Source organism: Caloenas nicobarica, chromosome 32 (genome assembly GCF_036013445.1).
Source record: "Caloenas nicobarica isolate bCalNic1 chromosome 32, bCalNic1.hap1, whole genome shotgun sequence".
NCBI classification, from domain to species: Eukaryota; Metazoa; Chordata; class Aves; order Columbiformes; family Columbidae; genus Caloenas; species Caloenas nicobarica.
In genome coordinates this window covers 107,057-121,823 of record NC_088276.1, presented here as the reverse complement: position 1 = coordinate 121,823, position 14,767 = coordinate 107,057, and the positions used below count along the sequence as shown (strand labels likewise).

General features: G+C 63.7%; 2 protein-coding genes across 2 annotated transcripts in view; one reads left to right on the top strand and one right to left on the bottom strand.

Annotated features, from left to right (window-relative positions):
- The window catches only part of LOC136000262 (1-phosphatidylinositol 4,5-bisphosphate phosphodiesterase beta-3-like), a 36,156-nt gene that overhangs the window by 21,041 nt on the left and 348 nt on the right, over nucleotides 1-14,767 (top strand). The window contains 11 exon segments of the mRNA XM_065654041.1: nucleotides 705-866; nucleotides 2,740-2,839; nucleotides 3,510-3,614; nucleotides 5,016-5,107; nucleotides 6,047-6,152; nucleotides 6,262-6,297; nucleotides 10,004-10,136; nucleotides 11,456-11,534; nucleotides 12,366-12,442; nucleotides 13,653-13,733; nucleotides 14,119-14,221. Coding sequence (XP_065510113.1) covers nucleotides 705-866; nucleotides 2,740-2,839; nucleotides 3,510-3,614; nucleotides 5,016-5,107; nucleotides 6,047-6,152; nucleotides 6,262-6,297; nucleotides 10,004-10,136; nucleotides 11,456-11,534; nucleotides 12,366-12,442; nucleotides 13,653-13,733; nucleotides 14,119-14,221 — 1,074 coding nt within the window.
- LOC136000369 (uncharacterized) lies at nucleotides 914-1,669 on the bottom strand (the record flags this gene model as incomplete). The annotated part of the gene is made up of 1 exon (XM_065654143.1): nucleotides 914-1,669. A coding segment is annotated over one exon (756 nt), but the record flags the coding sequence as incomplete, so codon positions are not given.

The following is a 14,767-nucleotide window of genomic DNA, read 5'->3' as shown; positions in this document are numbered from 1 at the left end:
TTTGGGATCCAGGGCAGGATTTGGGGTCCCGGGCAGGATTCGGGGTCCCCGCTGAGGTTTGGGGTCCCAGCTCAGGTTTGGGGTTCAGGGTCCCGGGCAGGATTCGGGGTCCCGGGCAGGATTTGGGGTCCTGGGCAGGATTCGGGGTCCCGGGCAGGATTTGGGGTCCCGGCTGAGGTTTGGGGTTCAGGGGTCCCGGGCAGGATTCGGGGTCCCGGGCAGGATTTGGGGTCCCGGGCAGGATTCGGGGTCCCGGGCAGGATTCGGGGTCCCGGCTGAGGGCTGGGGTTCAGGGTCCCAGGCAGGATTTGGGGTCCCGGGCAGGATTTGGGGTCCTGGGCAGGATTCGGGGTCCCGGGCAGGATTTGGGGTCCCGGCTGAGGTTTGGGGTTCAGGGGTCCCGGGCAGGATTCGGGGTCCCGGGCAGGATTTGGGGTCCCGGGCAGGATTCGGGGTCCCGGGCAGGATTCGGGGTCCCGGCTGAGGGCTGGGGTTCAGGGTCCCAGGCAGGATTTGGGGTCCCGGGCAGGATTTGGGGTCCCGGGCAGGATTTGGGGTCCAGGGCAGGATTCGGGGTCCCGGGCAGGATTCGGGGTCCCAGCTCAGGTTTGGGGTTCAGGGCAGGATTTGGGGTCCCAGCTCAGGTTTGGGGTTCAGGGTCCCGGGCAGGGTTCGGGGTCCCCGCTGAGCGCTGGGCCGCGCAGGTGCTGTCGGGGCAGTTCCTGAGCGATCGCCGCGGCGGGGTGTTCGTGGAGCTGGACGTGTTCGGGGTGCCCGTGGACGCCCGGCGCAGGTTCCGCACCCGCGTCAGCCAGAACGGGCCCTTCAACCTGCTCTGGGACGACGAGCCCTTCCGGGTGCCCAAGGTGCGCGGGGCGGGGGACTGGGGGGAACTGGGGGGACTGGGAGCACTGGGGGGACTGGGGGGACTGGGGGACTGGGGGACTGGGGGGACTGGGGGGACTGGGGAACTGGGGGGACTGGGAGAACTGGGGGAACTGGGGGGACTGGGGGGACTGGGGGACTGGGGAACTGGGGGGACTGGGAGAACTGGGGGAACTGGGGGGACTGGGGGGACTGGGGGACTGGGAGCACTGGGGGGGCTGGGAGCACTGGGGGGACTGGGGGGACTGGGAGCACTGGGGGGGCTGGGAGCACTGGGGGGACTGGGGGGACTGGGGAACTGGGGGGACTGGGAGAACTGGGGGAACTGGGGGGACTGGGGGACTGGGGGACTGGGAGGACTGGGGGACTGGGAGAACTGGGGGAACTGGGGGGACTGGGGGGACTGGGGGACTGGGAGGACTGGGGGACTGGGGGGACTGGGGGGACTGGGAGCACTGGGGGAACTGGGGGGACTGGGGGAACTGGGGGAACTGGGGGGACTGGGGGACTGGGGGGACTGGGGGGACTGGGGGACTGGGGAACTGGGGGAACTGGGGGGATTGGGGGGACTGGGAGGGACTGGGGGGACTGGGGAACTGGGGGAACTGGGGGGATTGGGGGAACTGGGAGGGACTGGGAGCACTGGGAGGACTGGGGGGGAACTGGGGGACTGGGGAACTGGGGGGACTGGGGGAACTGGGGGAACTGGGGGACTGGGGGGACTTGGGGGACTGGGAGCACTGGGGGAACTGGGGGGACTGGGAGAACTGGGGGAACTGGGGGGACTGGGGGACTGGGGGGACTGGGGGACTGGGGGGACTGGGGACTGGGGAACTGGGGGAACTGGGGGGATTGGGGGAACTGGGAGGGACTGGGAGCACTGGGAGGACTGGGGGGAACTGGGGGGACTGGGGAACTGGGGGACTGGGGGAACTGGGGAACTGGGGGGACTGGGGGGAACTGGAGGGACTGGGGGACTGGGAGCACTGGGGGGACTGGGAGGGACTGGGGGGAACTGGGAACACTGGGGGACTGGGGGACTGGGGGACTGGGGAACTGGGGGACTAGGGGGATTGGGGGGACTGGGAGACTGGGGGAACTGGAGGGACTGGGGGAGCTGGGAGCACTGGGAGCACTGGGGGAACTGGGGGGACTGGGAGGACTGGGGGAACTGGGGGACTGGGGGGACTGGGGGACTGGGAGGGACTGGGGGACTGGGGGGACTGGGAGGGACTGGGGGACTGGGAGGACTGGGGGAACTGGGGGACTGGGGGGACTGGGGGGACTGGGGGGGACTGGGAGCACTGGGGGAACTGGGGGGACTGGGGGGACTGGGGGACTGGGAGCACTGGGAGGGAACTGGGAGCACTGGGGGGAACTGGGGAACTGGGGAGACTGGGGGACTGGGGGACTGGGAGCACTGGGAGGACTGGGGGAACTGGGGGGACTGGGGGACTGGGAGGACTGGGGGGACTGGGGGGAACTGGGGGGGCTGGGGAACTGGGGGGACTGGGGGACTGGGAGAACTGGGGGGACTGGGGGACTGGGAGGACTGGAGGACTGGGGGGACTGGGGGACTGGGGGGAACTGGGAGGTCCCTTGGGAGTCACTGGTCTGTATTGTTTTGTATGGCTCTGTACTGGTCTGTACTGGTTCGTACTGGTCCATACTGGTCTGTACTGGTCCATACTGGTCCGTACGTGGTGCTGCCGGCCCTGTCCTGGCTGTGTGTGGTTTGACGGGGGGCACTGGGGTGTCTGTCACTGGTCCGTACTGGTCTATACTGGTCTGTACTGGTCTATACTGGTCCGTACTGGTCTATACTGGTCCATACTGGTCCGTACTGGTCCGCAGGTGGTGCTGCCGGCCCTGTCCTGGCTGCGCGTGGCCGCCTACGAGGAGGGGGGGCGGCTGCTGGGCCAGCGGGTGCTGCCCGTGGCCGACCTGCGCTCGGGTGAGCGGCCCCGGGGTGTCCCCAACCGGGGGGGGTCCCCAAAACCCGGGGGGGGTCCCCAAAACCCAGGGGGGGGTCCCCAAAACCCGGGGGGGGGTCCCCAAGGGGAGTCGGGCCTACGCGCAGGCCGCAGACCAGGCCCGTTGCCATGGCAACGCGGCTCGGGCCTGCCCACAGGCCCTGTTTCCATGGCAACGGGGGGGCCGGGCGTGACCCCAGGGGCGGGTTTGGGGGGTCAGGGGCTGCCCCCCCAGTCCCCCCCCCCCCATTGTCCCCCCATTGTCCCCCCGTTGTCCCCCCGTTGTCCCCCCGTTTCCCTCCATTTCTCCCCATGTCCCCCCATTCTCCCCCCATTTTCTCCCCCCACTGTCCCCCCCATTGTCCCCCCATTGTCCCCCCATTGTCCCCCCATTTTCTCCCCCATTTCCCCCCATTTCCCCCCATTTTCCCCCATTTTTCCCCCTATTTACCCCCATGTCCCCCCCATTGCCCCCCCTTGCCCCCCCATTGTCCCCCATTGTCCCCCATTTTTCCCCCCATTGTCCCCCCCATTGTCCCCCCATTGTCCCCCCACTGTCCCCCACATATCCCCCCATTGTCCCCCCATTCTCCCCCATTTTCTCCCCCATTGTCCCCCCCGTGTCCCCCCGCTCACTGTCCCGTTTCCCAGGCTACCGCTACGTGTGTCTGCGCAACGAGAGCAACCAGCCGCTGCTGCTGCCGTCGCTGCTGCTGCACACGCAGGCCACGGACTACGTACCCCAGGGACACCAGGGTACGGGGGGGACCCCAAAACCCGGGGGGGATCCCCAAAAACCCAGGGCGGGGGGGTCCCCAATGGGAGTCGGGCCTACGCGCAGGCCCCAGACCAGGCCTGTTGCCATGGCAACGTGGCTGCAGGCCTACCCACAATGCCCTGCATGAAGCCGGTTGCCATGGCAACAAGCAGCAGGCCTGCCCACAGCGCCCTGTTACCATGGCAACGGGGGGGGGGGGGGGCAGGCCTCACCTAGGGGGGGTCCCCCAGACCCACAGGGACCCCCCCAAAACCCAGGGGGGACCCTCAGCCTCCTGGGAGCCCCCCAAGACACCGGGGGACCCCAATACCCACCGGGACCCCCCAAATTCTGGGGGGGACCCCCTGAAACCGGGGGGACCCCCAAACCCCACCAAGACCCCCCCAAAACACGGGGGGACCCCAAAACTTACAGGGACCCCCCAAAACACAGGGGAGACCCCCAAACCTACAGGGATGCCCCAAACCCGGGGGGACCCCAATACCCACCAGGACCCCCCAAATTCCGGGGGGGACCCCCCGAAACCGGGGGGACCCCCAAACCCCACCAAGACCCCCCCAAAACACGGGGGGACCCCAAAAATCACAGGGGAGACCCCCAAACCTACAGGGATGCCCCAAAACCGGGGGGACCCCCAAACCCCACCGGGACCCCCCAAAACACGGGGGGGACCCCCAAACCTACAGGGACCCCCCAAAACACAGGGGGGACCCCCAAACCTACAGGGACCCCCTGAAACCCGGGGGGGGGGACCCCAAAACTTTGGGGGGGGAGCAGCAGCCTCAATGTGTATCTATCAGGGATCTCCCCCATTTTGGGGGGTTCCCCCCTTTTTTTGGGGGGTCCCCCCCTCATTTTTGGGGTCCCCTTTTTTTCACCCCCCATTTTTAGGGTGTCCCCAAATTCCCTCATTTTTGGGGTCCCTTTTACCCCCCCATTTTTAGGGTGTCCCCATTTTCCTCATTTTTGGGGTCCCTTTCACCCCCCCATTTTTAGGGTGTCCCCAAATTCCTTCATTTTTGGGGTGCCCTTTTTTCACCCCATTTTTAGGGTGTCCCCAAATTCCCTCATTTTTGGGGTGCCCTTTTTTCACCCCATTTTTAGGGTGTCCCCATTTCCCTCGGTTTTGGGTTTCTACTCCCTCCCTTTAAGGTCCCCCCCAATTTTGGGGTCCCCCCATTTTAGGGTCCCCCCCAGTTTTAGGCCGTGGGGGGAAAATCCCCCTCCCGATCTCTCCCATTTTTTGGGGGGGGGTCTCCCCATTTGTGCCTTTCCCCTCATTCCGGGGGGGGTCTCCCCTTATTGGGGGGACCCTCCCCTTTGTGTTTTGGGGTGTCCCCCCCCACCGGGTCACCCCCAAATTTTGGGGACCCCCCCAGATTACGCCGAGGCCTTGATCAACCCCATCAAACACGTCAACCTGATGGACGAGCGGGCCCGGCGCCTCGCGGCCCTCATGGCTGACACCGAGGTTTTGGGGGGCCCAGGGATTTTGGGGGGTCCCCAGGGATTTGGGGGGGTCCCCAGGGATTTGGGGGGGTCCCCTGGGTTTTTTGGGGGGGTCCAAGGGGTGTTTTGGGGGTTTTGGGGGGTCTTTGGGGCTGAGAAATGAGCTCAGGGAGGGCAGGACGGAGGGAAGATTTTGGGGGTCCCCAGGGATTTTGGGGGGTCCTGAGGGGTTTTGGGGGTCCTGGGGGTTTGGGGGGGTCCCCTGGGTTTTTTGGGGGTGTCCAAGGGGTGTTTTGGGGAGTTTTGGGGGGTCTTTGGGGCTGAGCAATGGGCTCAGGGAGGGCAGGATGGAGGGAGGATTTTGGGGGGTTATGGAAGGTTTTGGGGGGGCCCAGGGATTTTTGGGGGTCCCCAGGGATTTTTGGGGGGTCCTGAGGGTTTGGGGGGGTCCCCTGGGTTTTTTGGGGGTGTCCAAGGGGTGTTTTGGGGAGTTTTGGGGGGTCTTTGGGACTGAGCAATGGGCTCAGGGAGGGCAGGATGGAGGGAGGATTTTGGGGGTCCCCGGGATTTTTGGGGGTCCCCAGGGATTTTGGGGGGTCCTGAGGGTTTGGGGGGGTCCCCTGGGTTTTTTGGGGGTGTCCAAGGGGTGTTTTGGGGGGTTTTGGGGAGTTTTGGGGGGTCTTTGGGGCTGAGCAATGGGCTCAGGGAGGGCAGGATGGAGGGAGGATTTGGGGGGGTTATGGAAGGTTTTGGGGGGGCCCAGGGATTTTTGGGGGGTCCTGAGGGGTTTGGGGGGGTCCCCTGGGTTTTGGGGGGTCCCCAGGGTTTTTGGGGGGGGGTCCCAAGGGGTTTGGGGGGGTCCGGGGCTCTTGGGGGAGCCCTGGGGGGTTCAAAGAGCCTTGGGGGGGGTCCCCAAATAATTGGGGCTCCCCCTGAACCCCAATTTCTCCCCCCCCCCCAGGAGGACCCCGAGAAACCACGTGACGTTGTGGGGGGGGCCATGACCTCTGACCCCGACCCCCAGCCCCCCCCCACCCCCCCCGGGCCCCCCCAAACCCCCAGCACAGGTAAGGGGGGGGGGGGCACCCCAAAAATCGACACCCCCCCAAAATCTGGGGGTGCTGGGGTGGGGGGGGTCCCCAAATTTACCCCCCGCTTTGTGTCCCCCCCGCCCAGGGCAGCGGGACGAGCTCATCGCCAGCGTCCTCACCGGTGAGATTTTGGGGACCCCCCCCTAAATTTTGGGGGGGGACCCCCCGGCTGAACCCCCAAAATTGCAGGGGGACTCCCCCAAAATTCCAGGGACCCCCAAAATGAGTCATGGGGGGGGCATGGGGATTGTGTGTCCGTTCCCCCCCCCCGCATTTGAGGGGTCTGGGGGGGCGCCCCAAATTTGGGGGGGGGGATCCCCCTGAACCCCCAAACCCCCCCTGAACCCCCAAATTCTCTCCAACGCATCATTGAATCCATATGGAGCATCCCAGAGACCTGGGGTTTTTGGGGGGTCTGTACCCCGATTTGGGGGTTCAGGGGGGTCCCCCAAACCTCCCGGGGGGGGTCAAGACTTTGGGGACCCCCCGAACCCCCAAATCCCCCCTGAACCCCCAAATTCTCTCCAATGCATCATTGAATCCATATGGAGCATCCCGAGACCCGGGGTTTTCGGGGAGGTCTGTACCCCGATTTGGGGGTTCAGGGGGTCCCCCAAATCCTTCCCCCCCCCAGGAAGTTGGGGGGACCCCCCTGGACCCCCAATTCTTTTCTGAACCCCAAAATCATCTCTGAACCCCCAAATTCTCTCCAACACATCATTGAATCCATATGGAGCATCTTAGAGACCCGGGGTTTTTGGGGGGCCCATACCCCGATTTGGGGGTTCAGGGGGGTCCCCCAAACCTCCCGGGGGGGGTCAGGGATTTGGGGACCCCCCGAACCCCCAAATCCCCCCTGAACCCCCAAATTCTCTCCAATGCATCATTGAATCCATATGGAGCATCCCAGAGACCCGGGGTTTTCGGGGGGGTCCGTACCCCGATTTGGGGGTTCAGGGGGGTCTCCCAAATCCTTCCCCCCCCCAGGAGGTTTGGGGGACCCCCAATTCTTTTCTGAACCCCAAAATCATCTCTGAACCCCCAAATTCTCTCCAATGCATCATTGAATCCATATGGAGCATCCCAGAGACCCGGGGGTTTTCGGGGGGGTCTGTACCCCGATTTGGGGGTTCAGGGGGGTCCCCCAAATCCTTCCCCCCCCAGGAGGTTTGGGGGACCCCCCTGGACCCGCAATTCTTTTCTGAACCCCCAAATCCCCCTGAACCCCCAAATTCTCTCCAATGCATCATTGAATCCATATGGAGCATCCTAGAGACCTGGGGTTTTTGGGGGGTCTGTACCCCGATTTGGGGGTTCAGGGGGGTCCCCCAAACCTCCCGGGGGGGGTCAAGACTTTGGGGACCCCCCGAACCCCCAAATCCCCCCTGAACCCCCAAATTCTCTCCAATGCATCATTGAATCCATATGGAGCATCCCGGAGACCCGGGGTTTTCGGGGAGGTCTGTACCCCGATTTGGGGGTTCAGGGGGGGTCCCCCAAATCCTTCCCCCCCCAGGAAGTTTGGGGGACCCCCCTGGACCCCAATTCTTTTCTGAACCCCAAAATCATCTCTGAACCCCAAATTCTCTCCAACACATCATTGAATCCATATGGAGCATCTTAGAGACCCGGGGTTTTTGGGGGGGCCCATACCCCGATTTGGGGGTTCAGGGGGGTCCCCCAAACCTCCCGGGGGGGGTCAGGGATTTGGGGACCCCCCCGAACCCCCAAATCCCCCCTGAACCCCCAAATTCTCTCCAATGCATCATTGAATCCATATGGAGCATCCCAGAGACCCGGGGTTTCGGGGGGGTCCGTACCCCGATTTGGGGGTTCAGGGGGGTCTCCCAAATCCTTCCCCCCCAGGAAGTTTGGGGGACCCCCCTGGACCCCCAGTTCTTTTCTGAACCCCAAAATCATCTCTGAACCCCCAAATTCTCTCCAACACATCATTGAATCCATATGGAGCATCTTAGAGACCCGGGGTTTTTGGGGGGGCCCATACCCCGATTTGGGGGTTCAGGGGGTCCCCCAAACCTCCCGGGGGGGTCAGGGATTTGGGGACCCCCCCGAACCCCCAAATCCCCCTGAACCCCCAAATTCTCTCCAATGCATCATTGAATCCATATGGAGCATCCCAGAGACCCGGGGTTTTCGGGGGGGTCTGTACCCCGATTTGGGGGTTCAGGGGGGTCCCCCAAATCCTTCCCCCCCCAGGAGGTTTGGGGGACCCCCCTGGACCCGCAATTCTTTTCTGAACCCCCAAATCCCCCCTGAACCCCCAAATTCTCTCCAATGCATCATTGAATCCATATGGAGCATCCTAGAGACCTGGGGTTTTTGGGGGGTCTGTACCCCGATTTGGGGTTCAGGGGGGTCCCCCAAACCTCCCGGAGGGGGTCAGGGATTTGGGGACCCCCCCGAACCCCCAAATCCCCCTGAACCCCCAAATTCTCTCCAATGCATCATTGAATCCATATGGAGCATCCCGGAGACCCGGGGTTTTCGGGGAGGTCTGTACCCCGATTTGGGGTTCAGGGGGGTCCCCCAAATCCTTCCCCCCCCAGGAAGTTTGGGGGACCCCCTGGACCCCCAGTTCTTTTCTGAACCCCAAAATCATCTCTGAACCCCCAAATTCTCTCCAACACATCATTGAATCCATATGGAGCATCTTAGAGACCCGGGGTTTTTGGGGGGGCCCATACCCCGATTTGGGGGTTCAGGGGGGTCCCCCAAACCTCCCGGGGGGGGTCAGGGATTTGGGGACCCCCCCGAACCCCCAAATCCCCCCTGAACCCCCAAATTCTCTCCAATGCATCATTGAATCCATATGGAGCATCCCAGAGACCCGGGGTTTTCGGGGGGGTCTGTACCCCGATTTGGGGGTTCAGGGGGGTCCCCCAAATCCTTCCCCCCCCAGGAGGTTTGGGGGACCCCCCTGGACCCGCAATTCTTTTCTGAACCCCCAAATCCCCCCTGAACCCCCAAATTCTCTCCAATGCATCATTGAATCCATATGGAGCATCCTAGAGACTGGGGTTTTTGGGGGGTCTGTACCCCGATTTGGGGGTTCAGGGGGTCCCCCAAACCTCCCGGGGGGGTCAGGGATTTGGGGACCCCCCGAACCCCCAAATCCCCCCTGAACCCCCAAATTCTCTCCAACGCATCATTGAATCCATATGGAGCATCCTAGAGACCTGGGGTTTTTTGGGGGGTCTGTACCCCGATTTGGGGGTTCAGGGGGGTCCCCAAACCTCCCGGAGGGGGTCAGGGATTTGGGGACCCCCCCGAACCCCCAAATCCCCCCTGAACCCCCAAATTCTCTCCAATGCATCATTGAATCCATATGGAGCATCCTAGAGACCTGGGGTTTTTGGGGGGTCTGTACCCCGATTTGGGGGTTCAGGGGGGTCCCCAAACCTCCCGGAGGGGGTCAGGGATTTGGGGACCCCCCCGAACCCCCAAATCCCCCCTGAACCCCCAAATTCTCTCCAATGCATCATTGAATCCATATGGAGCATCCCAGAGACCCGGGTTTTCGGAGGGGTCTGTACCCGATTTGGGGGTTCAGGGGGGTCCCCCAAATCCTTCCCCCCCAGGAAGTTTGGGGGACCCCCCTGGACCCCCAATTCTTTTCTGAACCCCAAAATCATCTCTGAACCCCCAAATTCTCTCCAACACATCATTGAATCCATATGGAGCATCTTAGAGACCCGGGGTTTTTGGGGGGGCCCATACCCCGATTTGGGGGTTCAGGGGGGTCCCCCAAACCTCCCGGGGGGGGAGGTCATGGCTTTGGGGACCCCCCCTGACCCCCCGTTTCGCAGCCGTGTCCCCGCAGCCGCTGGGGGAGCTGAGTCAGCACCGGCGGGTGCTCAAGCTGCTGAGTCAGCAGCGGCGGCGCCTGCGCGGCTTGCGCCGGAAACACCGCCAGAAACTGCTGACGCTGCACAAACGCAGGTGGGCACCCCAAAAAACAGACCCCGGGGGGACCCCCCGCACCCCAAAATCCCCCCGGGGGGACCCCAAAATTCAATAATTCCCCCCCCCCCCAAAAAAAAAAAAAACAGCCGCAAATGGGGCGGAAAATGGGGCTTTGGTGGTGGGAAATGGGGGCGCCCCGATAACGGAGGGGGACCCCAAAATACTTGGGGACCCCAATAATCGGACCCACCCCCCTTGCACCCCAAAATCCCAGCGGGGGGACCCCGAAATTCAATAATTCCCCCCAAAAAGAGCCGCAAATGGGCGGAATAATGGGGACCCCAAAAATGGGGGGACCCCAAAATATGAACCTGGGGACCCCAATAATCGGACCCACCCCCTTCCGCACCCCAAAATCCCAGCGGGGGGACCCCAAAATCCACTGATCCCCCAAAAAGAGCCGCAAATGGGGCGGGAAATGGGGACCCCAAAAACACCCGGGGGACCCCAAAATACTTGGGGACCCCTAAAAATGAACCTGGGGACCCCAATAATTGGACCCACCCCCTTGCACCCCAAAATCCCAGCGGGGGACCCCGAAATTCAATAATTCCCCCCAAAAAGAGCCGCAAATGGGGCGGAAAATGGGGCTTTGGTGACGGGAAATGGGGACCCCAAAAATGGGGGGACCCCAAAATACTTGGGGACCCCAAAAACTGAACCCGGGGACCCCAAAATACTGAGGGGGACCCCAGAATATGAACCTGGGAGCCCCCAAAAATCAGCGGGTTCCCCCAAAAAAATGAACCTGAGAGACCCCAAAATCTTGAGGGGGACCCCAAAATCGGGGCGGGGACTCAATAAGGGACCCCAAAATCTGGGGGGGCCCCAATAAATGAACAACAAGGGACCCCAAAATTGGGGGGGGGGCAAATATGGGACCCCAAAATCGGGGGGGAACCCCCCAAAAAACGAACCTGGGGGAACCCCCAAAACCGGGGGGGGGGGGGCAAGTGTGGGACCCCAAATATATGAAGCTGGGGGACCCCAAAATCATCAAGGGGACCCCAAAATTGGGGGGCAGGCAATAAATGAATCAGGGGACCCAAAATCCAGGAGGGGATCAATAAGGGACCCCAAAATGGGGGGGGGTAAATATGGGACCCCAAAATCTGGGGGGGACCCCCAAAAAACCTGCCCCTCCCCCCAAAAAAAACCCCCTTCCCAGCCCCCAAATCCTGGTTTTTAGCCCCAAAATCGTCCCCCTGGGGGGGGGGACCCCAAACCCCCCCGGGAATGGGGGGGCGGGGGGGAGGGGTGAGAGACCCCCCCCCAATTTCGGGGTGTCCCCCCAGGGAGGGGGAGGGGCTGCAGCGGCTGCGGGAGCAGCAGGAGCAGGAGGAGCTGGACTGGAGGAGGGAGCGGCTGCGGGAGGTGAACTGGGAGCACTGGGAGCACTGGGGGGAACTGGGGGGGGACTGGGAGCACTGGGAGGGAACTGGGGGGGACTGGGGGAACTGGGAGGGAACTGGGAGGGACTGGGAGCACTGGGAGCACTGGGGGAACTGGGAGGGAACTGGGGGGGACTGGGGGGACTGGGAGCACTGGGGGGGAACTGGGAGGGAACTGGGAGCACTGGGAGGGAACTGGGAGGGAACTGGGGGGGACTGGGAGGGAACTGGGAGCACTGGGGGGAACTGGGAGGGAACTGGGAGCACTGGGAGGGAACTGGGAGCACTGGGGGGACTGGGAGCACTGGGAGGGAACTGGGAGGGAACTGGAGCACTGGGGGGACTGGGAGCACTGGGAGGGAACTGGGAGCACTGGGAGGGAACTGGGGGGACTGGGAGCACTGGGAGGGAACTGGGAGCACTGGGGGGACTGGGGGGAACTGGGAGCACTGGGAGGGAACTGGGAGCACTGGGGGAACTGGGGGGAACTGGGAGCACTGGGGGAACTGGGAGGGAACTGGGAGCACTGGGAGGGACTGAGAGCAGCTGCTGCTGCTGGTCCGTACTGGTCCGCACTGGTCCGTACTGGTTCGCACTGGTCCGCACTGGTCCGCACTGGTCCGTACTGGTTCTCACTGGTCCGTACTGGTCCGCACTGGTCCGTACTGGTTCTCACTGGTCCGCACTGGTCTGCACTGGTCCGTACTGGTTCTCACTGGTCCGTACTGGTTCTCACTGGTCCGCACTGGTCCGTACTGGTTCTCACTGGTCCGTACTGGTTCTCACTGGTCCATACTGGTCCGCACTGGTGCAGGCGCAGCAGCGGCTGCGGGAGGTGGCGCTGGAGGCTCAGGCCGCCCAGCTCAAGGGGCTGCGGAGAACCAGTGAGAGGTGGGAACTGGGGGAACTGGGAGCACTGGGAGGGACTGGGATGGACTGGGGGGGGACTGGGAGAGACTGGGAGGGACTGGGATGGACTGGGGGGAACTGGGAGGGAACTGGGAGAGGAATGGGAGGAGCTGGGAGGGACTGGGATGGACTGGGGGGGAACTGGGATGGACTGGGGGGGAGCTGGGATATAGTTGGAGTGGAACTGGGAGCACTGGGAAGGCACTGCGAGTGAACTGGGAGCACTGGGAGGGAACTGGGGGGAACTGGGAGCACTGGGAACACTGGGAGGGACTGGGGTGGACTGGGGGGAACCGGGATATACTTGGAGAGAACTGGGAGAGACTCTGAGTGAACTGGGAACACTGGGAGAGACTGGGGGGGACTGGGAGGGACTGGGATGGACTGGGAGGGGACTGGGATGGACTGGGAGGGACTGGGAGGGAACTGGGATGGACTGGGAGGGACTGGGATGGACTGGGAGGGAAATGGGAGGGACTGGGTTGAACTGGGAGGGACTGGGATGGACTGGGAGGGAACTTGAGAGGGAACTGGGAGGGGAATGGGAGGGACTGGGAGGGACTGGGATGGAATGGGAGGGACTGGGAACACTGGGAGGGACTGGGGGAACTGGGAGGGAACTGGGAGCACTGGGGAGGGAACTGGGGGGGAGCTGGGGGGAACTGGGAGCACTGGGAACACTGGGAGGGACTGGGATGGACTGGGGGGAACTGGGATATACTTGGAGAGAACTGGGAGGGACTGGGGGGACTGGGAGGGACTGGGAGGGACTGGGGGAAACTGGAGTATAGTTGGAGTGGAACTGGGAGCACTGGGAGAGACTGGGAGAGAACTGGGGAAACTGGGAAGGAACTGGGGGAACTGGGAATTTCCGGGGGGCCAGGGGGGGTCAGGGCTTTGGGGGGTCCCCATTTTGGGGGTCCCCTTGTCCCTGGGGGGGGGGTCAGGGGGTTTTGGGGTTCGGGGGGGGGTCCCCATTTTGGGGGTCCCCTTGTCCCTGGGGGGGGGGGTCAGGGGGTTTTGGGGTTCGGGGGGGGGTCCCCATTTTGGGGGTCCCCTTGTCCCTGGGGGGGGTCAGGGGGTTTTGGGGTTCGGGGGGGGTCCCCATTTTGGGGGTCCCCTTGTCCCTGGGGGGGGGGGTCAGGGGGTTTTGGGGGGGTCCCGATTTTGGGGGTCCCCGTGTCCCCCCCAGGGAGAAGCAGCAGCTGCAGAAGCTCCTGGAGGGGAAGCGGCACCAGAGCATCCTGCGGGCCAGGGGGGGGCGCCAGGGAGCGTGCGTGGGGGGCCGGGGGGGGCACCTTGGGGGGGGGCCCTGGGGGCTGGGGGGGGGGGCACCTTTTTTGGGGGGTCCCTGGGGGGCTGGGGGGGGACATGGGGGGTCCAGGGGGGTCTATGGGGGAGGGACCTTTTTTTTGGGGGGGGGGGTCTCTGGGGTTTGGGGGGACCCTGGGGGGGGGTCTCTGAGGGGGGGGACCTTTTTGGGGGGGGTCTCTGGGGTTGGGGGGTCCTGGAGTTTGGGGGGGCATGGGGGGGGGGGTCCCTGTTTTGTTTTTTTTTGGGGGGGGGGGCATTTTTGGGGGTGTCCTGAGGTTGGGGGTGGGGGGGGTGTTAAATTTGGGGGGGGGGGTCCCTAAAATCGTGCCCCCCCCCCCATCCAGGGAACTGACGGAGATCAATCGGCGCCACATCAGCGAGAGCGTCAGCGCCATCCGCAGGGTGGGGACCCCAAAAGTGGGGGGGACCCCAAAATCACACCCCAAAGTAACCCCCCCTATAGCCCCCGGGACCCCAAAACTGGGGGGACCCCAAAATTACACCCCAAAAAAAACCCCCCCTATAGCCCCCGGGACCCCAAAACTGGGGGGACCCCAAAATTACACCCCAAAGTAACCCCCCCAAATAGCCCCCGGGACCCCAAAACTGGGGGGACCCCAAAATCACACCCAAAATAACCCCCCCAAATAGCCCCTGGGACCCCAAAAATGGGGGACCCCAAAATTGCGTCCCAAAGTAACCCCCCCAAATAGCCCCCGGGACCCCAAAACTGGGGGGACCCCAAAATTACACCCCAAAGTAACCCCCCCTATAGCCCCTGGGACCCCAAAAATGGGGACCCCAAAATCACACCCCAAAATAACCCCCCCAAATAACCCCCGGGACCCAAAAAATGGGGGGGACCCCAAAATAACCCCCTGGGACCCCCAAAAACGGGGGGGGGAGCCCAAAATAACCGCCCTAAAAATACCCCCTGGGACCCGAAATCCCCCCAGTTGTGGGCTTTGATTCCCCTATGGGGGGGGATTTTTG